The sequence below is a fragment of the Maylandia zebra genome, linkage group LG20 (assembly GCF_041146795.1).
Source record: "Maylandia zebra isolate NMK-2024a linkage group LG20, Mzebra_GT3a, whole genome shotgun sequence".
Taxonomy (NCBI): Eukaryota; Metazoa; Chordata; class Actinopteri; order Cichliformes; family Cichlidae; genus Maylandia; species Maylandia zebra.
The window spans coordinates 8,053,610-8,066,520 of NC_135186.1; the positions used below are offsets into that span (position 1 = coordinate 8,053,610).

General features: G+C 41.0%; 1 protein-coding gene across 2 annotated transcripts in view; it reads left to right on the plus strand.

The window, feature by feature from the left end:
- Window positions 1–12,647, plus strand: part of sema3bl (sema domain, immunoglobulin domain (Ig), short basic domain, secreted, (semaphorin) 3bl) — a 70,100-nt gene extending 57,453 nt beyond the window's left edge. Inside the window, exons 13-16 of one of the 2 annotated variants that reach the window (XM_014407535.3) lie at window positions 1,183–1,224; window positions 1,337–1,562; window positions 5,114–5,241; window positions 6,601–12,647. In XM_014407535.3, coding sequence (XP_014263021.3) covers window positions 1,183–1,224; window positions 1,337–1,562; window positions 5,114–5,241; window positions 6,601–7,113 — 909 coding nt within the window. In that variant the 3' untranslated portion in view covers window positions 7,114–12,647. Of the gene's footprint in view, window positions 1–1,182; window positions 1,225–1,336; window positions 1,563–5,110; window positions 5,242–6,600 lie in introns of both variants that reach the window. The other variant, XM_014407534.3, reaches the window with a different exon arrangement.
- The last annotated feature ends 264 nt before the right edge of the window (window positions 12,648–12,911 follow it).

The following is a 12,911-nucleotide window of genomic DNA, read 5'->3' on the forward strand; positions in this document are numbered from 1 at the left end:
GTATGCTTTGTTTATACTGGGGAATGAGGAAGATGGCGTTGTGGTCAGACTTCCCAAAAGCCGGGTGTGAGACAGCTTTGTAGCCCTGCTTGTATGGCGTGTAGCAGTGATCCAAACTCCGATCCCCTCTCGTTGGACACGAGACATGCTGGTAAAAGTTTGGCATGACTTGTCTGAGGTTCGCTTTGTTAAAGTCTCCTGCTACAATGAGGGCTGCGCCCGGGTCCTTGTTTTGAAGCGAGCTCAGCACATCATGTAATTCGGACAAAGCCATACCTGTGTCCGCTTGGGGTGGGATGTAGACCGCCGTGGCGATGACTGAGGTGAACTCACGGGGCAGATAGAAAGGGCGGCACTTAATGCTCAGGAACTCCAGATGTGGCGAGCAGCCGCTGGAGAGAGTAGAAATGCTCCTGGCATCACACCACTTTCTGTTTACCATGAAACATACTCCTCCACCTTTGGTTTTGTTCGACTCTGCCGTTCTGTCCGCGCGGAGCACAAAGAATGAATCCGACGGAGTTACGGCCTGGTTCGGCACGGTGGGGGTCAGCCATGTCTCTGTGAAGCACAGAATGTTGCAGTCCCTCATGTCACGTTGGAAGGTGACCCTTGCTCTTAGGTCATCGAGCTTGTTCTCCATGGATTGTACATTGGCCAGTAGGATACTGGGCAGTGGTGCGCGATGCGCCTGCTGTCTCAGTCTGTTCCTAATACCAGCGTGTTTTCCCCGGCGCTTCTTTGTTCTGCGCCTCGGATGAGCGGCCCGTCCTTTGTTGTTCTCCGCGCCGCGTAGAATCTCTGGCGGCCAGGAAGGGTCAGGTTTAAAAGTGTCCAAGATTAGATGTGCAACCTTGGCACCGATGTTTACAAGTGATCCGCTGTCGTATACTATAAGACTAGAGGATTTTGGGATGTAAACCAGAGCAAAAAATAAGTAAAAAACAAGAAAAGTGGATAGTCGGAGCGGAGCGGTCAGGAAGGCGTCTGGACGTGGCCGCGCCATCTTGTCAGCATCTCGTTTACTTTATCTTTTAAGATTTATTTGCAGATGATAGTATGCAAGAATTGTGCAAAAAGCTGGTTCATAAATTGTAAAATCTATGATTCTGCTCTTCTATTTCAACCCTTCTTTAAGCCTCTAAGTGCAACAACAGAAGTTAATTATTTTCAACATTGCAGGTGCCAACTCCAATTACGTCACTGGATATATCTGTGAAAAGGGTGAGTTAATCCAACTGTAGCTGCTACTTTCAGTGCCTGCTTCTGTCAGTTGACATGCAGTGTTGTCTACATGATGCCTTACTTCCTTTTTTCTCCTCATAATTTCAAACAGCAAGCCTTGTATGCAAGCTCTCCACTAGGTGTGGCGCAGGTGAAGCTCCATCGCTGTGAAACTTACGGGAAAGCCTGTGCTGAATGCTGTCTTGCCAGAGACCCTTACTGTGCATGGGATGGATCGTCCTGTACGCGATTCATTCCCAACAGCAAACGACGCTACCGCAGACAGGACATCAGACATGGAAACCCTGCACTGCAGTGTGTGGATCAGAATCTCAGTGGTAAGCTTGGCTGTAACTCTGCCCCTTTCTTTGTTTCTTCTTTGTTGATTATGTGGGACTGGCCACAGTGACTTCTTGAAGTAACCACTGTAAGGCTTTTCTCTGAAAGTCAAACAATTGAATCATCTGTCACATACCCCTTCATTGACTGGGCTTCACTGAATCAAGTAGTCTTTGTTTTTGTCATCTAGTGTGCATTACAATCACTGGATAAACAAAAGCTTACTAAATTGATATTTTCATATTCTAGTAGGGCTAGCTGTCATGATTAAAAAAGGAACCCACATGACATCATGGACTAGTGGTTAACCAATCCATCATGGGAGAGCTGAAACCTGAGACGGAGTGGTTTTTAAACTATGTTAGCTACAACCGCGTCTTAACGAAGTGTAAGGTATGGCAATATTTCAGACTTTTGTAGGACAACCCAGAAAAACATTGAAGTTGCTGATCATTCCACATCAAAGTGGCAATCAGCTGAAAAATGGTCCAATGAATTTGATCTCATTGCCTTTGAAATGGTTGCTTTACCATGTCAGTGACCAGTCAGTTGCCATCTTCAAAGGAACTTTGGTGTAGCAATAAAATGAAAAGCTATCAGAGTCAGTCATCAAGCTGTTTGCATTAGTTGAAATGGTTAAATTGTCAGTTACATGTACTCTGATTAAATCTTGTTACCCTGCATAGAAATCAACATTAACTAGTCACATGCAGAGTCCAACCAGGAGCTGACAGATGTGAAACAAACATTTTATCTGTTTTCAAATGGAAAATTGGAAACTTTGCTTTTAACTTTATAAGAATATAACCAGATAACAACTAGCTGAATCGAGTCGCCTACTGCAAAACAAATGAGTGGAGTCAGGTGAGTCAGTCTGCATCCCAGTGCAGACAGACTCACACTGGTTGCAACTTGCTGGCAATCTGTCTGTGTTTATAAATTGGACTGCAGTTATTTAAGAGTCCAGCCAGTCTAAGCTGGACTGTGATTGTTTGAAGACAGGTCCCACCAGGTAACCTGTACAATCAGCTTGTAAATTAAAGTGGTCATCTCAACTATTTGCAGTTGGTCTCTGACTACAAAAAATACTATACTATCTCAGGGTAAGCTGTCCTATTTTTACTCATGTGACTGAGACATATTTGCCAAGTATATGAGACAATGGTTTTACAATATGTTAGTGCATGCAGAAAACAACCTAGGATTCATTTAAAACTAGTTCTCATAGTGTAAGCTTTGGGATTTGTGAAGTAGAAATATCAGCTAACATACTGAGTTCTTGGCAGAAAATGGCTGAGTTGATACTGGAGATCAGGGTGAGAAAATGTGAAGACAGACAAGAAAAAGGAATTACATCATTGAGAATTGGGATAGAAAGAGTGTGTTTTCTTACCTAAGGGCACACAATGTAAGGGAGTGCACAGATGAAAGATGCCTCCCTAACACCCACCTGGTGAACCAAAGTTTCTTTGTGCCCAAGTGTGAGGTTGTTTACATAAGTACTCAAGGGGCAGACGTCTTCAGATTCCATCTCTTCATTGTTTATGTGTAGTCACATGACAAACTCTTGACTAAGTCAGTCAGAGTTTTATTTTATTCACTATATTGTCTGTGACTACACACCTAATATTCAGGTCTTTATATTTATTTTTATATTCATTCTGTTAATGCTGTACAGTAGAAGGTGTCCTTGTGGAGAATGTAAGATAAGATAAGATAAGATAACTCTTTATTGTCATTGCACAGTCATACATAGTACAGTAGTACAATGAAATTGGAAAAACTGTCCTACGTCGGCACTACATATAACACAACACGACACGATATGACACATCACAACGTAACAAACAACACAACACAGTATATTAACTTAGTATAAAAAAGAAGAATAAGTGTATGTGTATTGCACACTGTTATTATTGCACATTAATTATTATTGCACCTTGTTATAAATATAAATATTATTGTTATCGTTTTAAACATTGTTACCTCCCCCTAAAAAGTCCAGGGAGGTATCCAGTCAGGTCAGCTATTTACATTGATCAGGGCTATTGCCCTGTTGTAAAAGCTGTCCTTGAGTCTATTTGTTCGGGACCTCAGCAGCCTGAACCTCCTGCCAGACGGCAGCAGCTTAAACACCCGGTGTCCTGGGTGTGTGCAGTCCCGTAGGATGCTGCGTGCCCTCTTGAGACAGCGAGTGCTGTACAGGTCCTTCAGGGAGGGAAGAGGATGTCCAATGATTTTTTGGGCCATGTTGATGACCCTCTGGAGTGCCTTTCTGTGTGCTGTGGTGCAGCTGGAGAACCACACACCGATGCAATATGTCAGCACACTTTCAATGGAGCAGCGGTAGAAGACGGTCAGCAGCTCCTTCTTCAGGTCCATTTTTCTGAGGATTCTCAGAAAGTGGAGACGCTGTTGGGCCTTCTTTAAGACCGCAGAGGTGTTAGAGCTCCATTGGAGGTCTGTGTCTATGTGCACACCCAGAAACTTGAAACTGGAGACCCTTTCCACGCACTCCCCGTTGATGCTGACAGGCTGCAGCTCGGACTTGCTCCTTCTGAAGTCAACTACCAGTTCTTTTGTTTTGGTGGTATTGAGGTCCAGGTTGTTGTCTGCACACCAATCTGACAGCCTCTGAACTTCAGCTCTGTATGCAGTCTCATCTCCCCCTGAGATGAGCCCCACCACAGTGGTATCATCTGCAAACTTGATGACTGTGTTGTCTGGGTGGGAACTAACACAGTCATGTGTGTACAGAGTGTACAGTAGGGGACTCAGTACACAGCCTTGTGGAGAGCCGGTGTTGAGGCTGAGGGCTGAGGAAAGATGAGGCCCCACTCTAACTCTCTGTACACGGTCTGAGAGGAAGTCTCTGATCCAGCGGCAGGTGGTGGAAGGAAGTCCAATTTCCAGCAGTTTATCTATTAGTCTGTCCGGGAGTATCGTATTGAAAGCAGAGCTAAAGTCAACAAAGAGCAGCCTGGCGTAACGGCCCTGCACTTCCAGGTGAGAGATGGTGGTGTGGAGCGTTGTAGCAATGGCATCTTCAGTTGATCTGTTAGCTCTGTATGCAAACTGGAGCGGGTCGAGTGTGGGTGGCAGGCAGGACATGATGTGACGTCGGACCAGTTTCTCAAAGCACTTCATTATAACAGGTGTTAGAGCAACTGGTCGGTAGTCGTTGAGGCTGCTAATGTTAGTACGCTTTGGCAGTGGGACAATTGTGGCTGACTTTAGGCACGGCGGGATGCAGGACTGGGACAGTGAAGTGTTGAAGATCTTAGTGAAGACCCCTAACCCCTAACCCGGATATAGGTAGTGGTACTTCCCTTCAAAGGTCTGGGCTCACATTGTCAGATAATGGTGAAGAGCTCAGTCATTCAGGAGGGAATGAATGTAGAGTCACTGTCCCCTGCCACAAAAGAAACCAGCTGAGATGATTAGACCCAGGACAGACTGAAGATGTTGGATGGATGGACGGATGGATGGATGGATAGATTTCATTCTTTAATAAACTATTTGTCACTCTCTGTTTTAAAAAAAGAAGACCTTGATGTAACAGAAGACAGAGTGGTCTTTGGTACTGAGAACAACAGCACCTTCCTAGAGTGTGTTCCTCGCTCCCCACAAGCAACTGTCACCTGGCTGGTCCAACGTGATGACCACAAGGAAGAGGTAAGATTCCCAGTGAACAACATTCAGGTTAGAATCAACACAATAAAAGGCCTGTCGATGTCACTGCATCCAAAATAGGATGAAGGTGGGAAGGTTTTGGCAAACAGTCAAGGGGTGGTATAAAACTTCTGGCAAAGAATGTTCTGAGTAATTGCCTTTAAAAGTTAGACTTGAGTGTGAGTTTGGCACGTGGTTGATACAGTTGACAACCATTTGACATGTGGTTGAAATTAAGCAGCTGCATTTCAAAGCAAAATGCCCAATCATTCTCTCTCTCTTCCATAAACTGTGAATTCTCTGCAAAACTTGACCATATGCCACTGAAAGTGTCACTCACTGTCTGCTGGTCACTGAGACTTAAATACAGTCTTTTTTTCTTTTCTTTTTAAGTCAGAAAATTATGTTGCTCTGTATGCCCAAACCCACAGTAAGCATTCAACTGTTTGAGGTCATGCTCCTCCAAGCTAAACTGAGTGTCGTGGTCAGCCATGCAAGTATTAAAGCATTACCACCCTTCTCCATTTCCCTGCAAATAAACATCTGGCTGCCACTCTATCTGACAAGGCTGCCATGTTTTTGTTGGCATCAAAGGATGGTTGAAAGATAGGATCTGACGGGGGAGTTGGGAGGTAGATGGAGGAAAATATAGAAATGAATAGGGTTGGCAGAGAGACTTTGGGTGGCAGTATGGAAAGATTAGAGAATGTGAGGAAAGAAAACGGAAGAAAAATAAAAAATAAAAACAGTGACTGATCCCATGATATATTTTTGATGTTGCAAACCAAGTTGAGAAAACAATACAAACAGTTCTCCCTTTCTCTTTTCTCATAATGTGAAGTGAAGACTGAAAGCTTTCTTGTCCCGATTTCTTTGTACTGTGTTTACACATTGTTGGGCAGTCTTCAGTGTTTAGTTCTTTAAAGAACAATGCCTCTGTGGTATTTGCGCTGAGAAACATGTGCTATTTAAGGTCAAATCCTGGTCAGAACTCCTTTAGGGACAGAAATCCTAAAACTTTAAACAGAAATCAAGAATTAACCAACCAACAAACAAATCTCTCTATATATAGCAATAAATTAAAAAGATAAATGTTAGGTTAAGGGTCTGATTGCAGTTATATATAAAGTGCCAGTTAACTTTTTCATGCTTTTTTGATTAGCACATGTAGCTCTTTGCATTAGTCAGTGGAGATTTAACCAAATCTGTGAAAAGTTATTTCCATCACGTTGCATCATTATGACTTGACAAATTGAAGCAAACTTCAAGTGAAAAGCAGTGATGGTTGAATTGACTTAGTGAGGTCATTAATATGTTGTTTTATCAAATATCAGACACATATTTTCTATCTGCCACACTTAGGTGAAGCTAGATGATCGTGTGATGTCCACGGATCAGGGTCTCCTGTTTCGTAACCTTTTCCACCAAGATGAAGGCGTCTACATCTGCCGCTCTCGAGAGCACGGCTTCACGCAGACTTTGGCCCGCATCACCCTCGAAGTCCTCCAAGGGGAGACCGTGGATGAGCTCATGTCGCGTGGACACACAGGAAACTCTGACTCAATCAAAGACCGGTCTACAGGGACTTTCAGAGCCTGGATGCCTTGCAGCGCGTACAGCAGGGGCGGTTCATCAAGCCAAATCGGCCAGTCGCGCATATGGTTCAAGGATATCATGCAGCTCATCGGGCCGTCGAATCTGCCGCACGTGGAGGAGTACTGCGAGAGGATGTGGTGCAATGACAAGCTGAGGAGGAAACACAAAAGCATGATAGAGAAGTACCGCCAAGCACAGGAGAGCGCCAGGAAGGCTCGTAGCAAGAGCTCTGGTGAACGCAACAGGACGCCGCGGGATCTAAGGGCGTGGGAGGAGTGACAAAAAGAAGGCGAGGAGTGGAATATGAGAGCAAAAATGAAAGTGGGAAAAAAGACAAATGTTAGTTCAGGACAAGATAAATAGACAGGCATAAAGACCAGCCTAATAGTTTTTTGTAAAACCATGGTAGATCAAAGCAGCGTGTCTCTTTTGCTCATTTTAACAAAATGAATTTTAGTGTGTAAAGAAAATTAGTGTATAAAGAATCTGAAAAAATGACAGTCATGTTGGATGGAAGCACAACTTGAGCTGAAAAACTGCATGTGAAAGTGTATGGGAAGTTTGGGGTATTATGAGGTTAGTGCATAACTCGTGTGTTTCTGGCTGTCACCCGAAAATAGACCGAAGTGTTCACCTGTCTGGAGGGATGGCACAAAAAGAGACTCCAACTGAACTAAACAGGTTGTTGCTAATCCTGATGTTGACTGTAGTTTAAAAAAAGAGATCAGAGACAATTTTTCAACTACACTCTGAGGATGCTTTTTAAAATCCCAGTCACTGAGGAGTTGTCTGCCTTCCCCACCTTTGTTCTTTCGTATTTCTAGTGTCACTGAAATGGCAGGATATGTTTTGATTTAATCAACTTCTGTCTTCACTGAGAAAACCTGCAAAACTTCTCATTCTCTGATTTAAGTGACATACACGTACCTGCAGGGTGATTTTAGTTACAGCTGGTTTCCTGCTTTTCAGCCTCATTGACTCTTCAATGGTGGTTTGTGATTACTTGTATGTAATTGTTAATTTTCTTTTGCAAAGAGCACACACACACTCATGTCTGGTTTGCTATCCTCGTGGGGACATCCCATTGACATAATGCTTTCCCTAGCCCCTTACCCTAACCCTAACCATCAAAAAGGAATGCCTAACCCTGATCCTTACCCTAAACCTAACCATAACCTAATTGTAACCCTGACACTAAAACCACATTTTGAGTGTGAAAATTGCTTTCAACCCCAAGGGGACCTGGATTTTGGTCCCCACGGTGCAGAAAGTCCCCACCAGTATAATAAATATCAGATTTTGGTCCCCACCAGGATACACACACACACACACACACACACACACTTTTTTTTTTTTGCAAGAATTTCATACGATGCAGTTCACTGGATTCATTTCCTTCTTGTTTTACATTTAATGACCTGTGTCTCTTACCTTGCTTGTTATTACATATTCATGTGTGACTTCAGCTCATAAATGACTTTGCAGTATATTTGCAGAAGGAAAGTGCAACTTGTAAACATGTTTAGGCAATTGCTGTATCTGATCTTGGTCTGTCTGGCTCCATTTGTGCCAAGTCTTACATTAATGGAAGTCTCACTCAAACGGCTAAATGCATAAGCTCAAACCAGAAGCTACCATAAGACGACTGTTGATGGTTCAGCAGATTAAAGGCACATGGCTTTATGTTTATTCCACTGGGTTGAACTTTCCATTAAACAAAATGGTGGTTTATTTTTCATGATTTTGGTTACATGCCATAACACCTCTTAGAAAGAACCTGCATGATACTTGTCTCTGATATTTAGCTCTGTGAACTTTATACGTCTCTGTGCACTAAGTGCTCTCACTAAAGCTCCTTTTTAGTCCTTTCCATCAAGCTAAAGTCACTGGCACATGTCAGCATCGTGTCTGAATGAGGACCCTGATGTTTTTTGCCATACAAATAACAATTATTTTAATAACCTCTTAATTTATGCAGTTATTGTGTCTGTACAAAATGACTCAGCATTATGCTTTCAATTTGTCTGTGTGACAATCTCATAAACATCTTTAAATAGCTTCTTTTTTTCTTTTCAAGTGCTGGTTAAAAGGAGCTATTCAAGTCAAAATTACGTAACTTGACCTCTCTGTGGGGGATCCTGCCTCACACTTAAGCCACCCACTAAACTAATTTTCCCACAGTTTCTCTGTGTGCTGAAGCTCTCCGCTGATAATGGAGGGAACGATAGAAAGGGGTCAAGTGTATTGGCTGGCTCCTCTAGTTTTCTGCAGTGTAAACACTAGTTTTAAGAGTAGCTTTGTCGTTAAAATATGACTTATGAATGCTGAGAAAAAATTCTTTTCTAAAATCGAGGGTGGAAAAGAGAAAATATGGTTGACATCATGGAACAGAGCACATATCTCAAGACAGAAGGGATTGACACTGAACAAACATAGTCTGGAAATAAGTGAATTTCACACTCACGTTTATCCTCCCTGTGTTGGTGTAGCAGTAATGACGAGATCTCAATCTCCATCTGCCCCAGGTCCTCCTAAGGCTTCGCTTTGCTTTTGGTTTCTAACCATTGAGTGTTGTCTGAAAAACTACAAATACCGAATAAGGTGAAATATAAGCATTATATATTTGGGTAAAAAACATAATTTCTGTTAGGATTATCAAAGTATTGCGATTCTGATTCTGATAAAATATTCATGAACAAAATGTAAAAATCCCTCATAACAAGACAAAATCTGTTTGTTGAACTTGGGTGAGACATGAGTGTTGGGATAACTTCTCTGTTAACACCAGCCTCATATTTATTCAGACTATTATCTAGAGACACCAGTTATATTCCTCAAGGCCAGTAATCTCTTCAACATAAACACTGTTTTTGGACTGGTAAAGAACTGTATAAAAAGACCAGGTAATCAAGTACGCTTAGCAAAAGGCAATTCTTCACAAACACAGGGAGCGTGTGCTATACGTATAACGACAACAATGTACTTATTCTTATAGTCCTTCCAGTATTTACAGTTAAATGGGAAGCTCTGTGGTCTGTGTCGATGGCTTTTCAAAACAGAAAGGAAATGACAGAAGTGACAAAAGCAGAAAAAAGAGTCAGGGTGTTGTTAATTAAAGAGGTACTATAAGCATCTTATGAAGGCTGTATTTGGAATTCCTAAAGATCCTAACCCATAATATTATTTTTTTAATACATCATTGTATAATATTTCTAAAATGTGATCCCCCCGAACTCCAACCCCAGTTTTGCAGCAAATGATCATTTTTAATCCATCGAAGTTTATTTTCTTAGTTTGAGAGTATGAGAAAGCCTATTAAATGACACCTATTACTTGTGTTTTCTCTATAAACTCTTCTTCTACTGCACTGTTAGGATGGAAGAGGGTTTTTTTTCTCAAAGCTTCCTATTTTAGTGTGAACTTTTTTCCTTTTCTTGCCGTGGTGTCTTTTGTTTGAGCTTCTGCTTATCTAAGTAAGGCATGAATTACTACCACTGCGACATTTTAAAATGTTTTTAAGGTGTAGTTGATTTGTAATCGTGATTGTAAACATAGTAAAATTGTACAAACATGCAAATTTCCATCTAACAGTAACTGTCAGGAAGAGGAAATTGCCAAAAATAAATGCTAAAACTTGCTGTTACTTAACTTATATATTGAAATTTAACAAGTGTGGACTCCATATTTACAGACAAATGTGCCGTGACTGACTAAATGCAGTTATTTGTGCATGGTTCATAAACAATGTAAATCCATTCAGTGCTTTTCAGATTTGCACAAAGTGTGTTTTGTTATTGCATGTGATATTTTCTATTTTTATCTTCTTAGGATGATGTTCTTATGATGTTCACTTTCTATAGCTATCCCATGCTCTCGAGATCATTTCATTTTCATTTGATGGGGATTCACCAGTTAACATCATGATACTTGTGTTTTAAGACACCTTTTTCACAGTCTTCATTCTGACATGCAAATAGATGTAAGTGCAAAACTTTTCATCCCATTCTATGTATAGCACCATGACATATATAAATTGAAATGGGCTATAACTAATGCTATTAATTACACCTGTGTTTAAGCAGAAACAATCTGTCAAAATGAACCTTTCTGAGGCAGGAGGCTTGTTTCAGTGTTTACACCCTCTGGCAAAAAATTATAGCATCATTGCATGTGGAGGATCTTCATTCAACTCCTTTACCTTGTAGCAAATAAACAAACTGTGTCACAAAACTGTTTTTGTTTAATAGTGGAACATGAAAGATACCTCAAGCACATTAAATAATTGTAATTAATGTATTTGGTTTTTTCAAAATCAAGTAGTGGAAGAGAAGCTGTTGCACCTGGCTGATTGAAAGGAGGCAAGCCCCCAACAAGAGAGCTGTCAGTTAAATCAAACTCATTGCCAGAAGAATCCAACACTAAGTGTAGCTAAAGATGTTTGTTCCCAGTCAACCGTGTCTATAACTTGGAGTAAGTACAACCGAAATGGGAAAGTTCTAGGAGGAAAACTTGCAGGTAGACAGGAGATGTCAAAGTGTCAGGATAGAAAATCAGAGCAGTACGCCCTGAAAATGGAAAATGTTCAAAAATGTTAACAAATGGGCCGTAATGTTTGTGACAGAATTATAAAAATTAAATGGGATCTACATACAGAAAACCAAAAGGAAAACCAGCACTAACATCCATACAGAAACAAGGTTACAGTGAGCTAAAAAGAGAATGAAAGGCTATCTCGCTCTCTCTCTCTCTCAATCTTGGGACTATAGATGATTGGATGTAAGTGACTCCAGTGATAAATCACAAAGTCAGCCAACTAGGCAAGGAAAAGGTACCCTGATGCTGTTCCAATGACACATATATGAAGATGACTGCTTGATGAAAACAAGCAAACTTTATCAAATAAAAGGCCCGGGGAAGATGGCAATCATTACTTCAGCAGTAAATGCAGAAGTGTACACTCAGATTTTCGTACCCTTCTAATCAGAAAGCCGGTTTGGTGATGATAATAGAGTCATTTAATCAGAAAAGGCCCATTACCTCAGTGCTATGGACACAAAAAAAGGGTTAAGATTTCAATCTGACTGAAAATTTATGGTGAAAAACTGAGCTCAGCTGTTATTTGAAAAAGTTGGAATTAACCAGATGGAGAGTATTGCTTTTCATTAGTGAGCTCCATGCCTCAAACCTTTTGGGGCGTCATAAAAGCCTGAGGAGGTACTAAATTGAGATGATTTCCTCAACAGTGATTCCATTTTTTTCCCCTCCACATGATCTTGAACAGAAATGTCATGTATTAAAATAGTTGAAATTAATTTGTTTGAGGTATGATTCATGAAGCCAGAATGTTCAGCTAATGAATAAAATAGTTCTGTGTCATATCTCTGATTTATTATTGTGCCGTGATACCATAGTTTTGCCGGGGGCTGTAGCTGCTCCTCCTGAATTTGACAGAAGTCTGCACATGCTCTAAACTCCACAGTTAAAGTGCATTAAGAAACAAAATGCAAAATGTGGTTTATCAGTTATACAATAGAAAAGCCTGTAGTTCAGTAGTTGCAGTCCAGCTAGCACATAATCATTTTAAACCTGAAGGGTTCTTGAAGCATGTTTTTAACCGTAAGGATTCTTCAGCTAATAATACTTTGCTTTGTGAAGTTTCCCATTATTATGTGGTTTAAAAAAGTGTGCTGGTTTTAGACTCTGGCAGAAAGAGTCTTATTTAAATGTATATTTAAATACTATTTAAATGTCTTTCTATCCTGCATGCTATGAACTTGTAAGCTATTTAACACAATTAAAAGTTTTTAACATCAGGTGATCCATGACTGGCTGCTTTACTTTAACTTTATTCACAGACTGCAGTGAACATACTTTGACTTTGGTTGACTTTGTAGTGTTGTGGGAGGATTAGACTAATGGGACCAGTGACATAAATGTGGACAAATAGCAATGCCTTAAATCTAATCACTCATCTAGACGGCAACATTTACTGTACTGAAACCAAGACATGCTCTATTTCATACTCAGCAACAAGCACCATGGAGCACACTGGCGATGAAGCACTAAATGTCACAGTA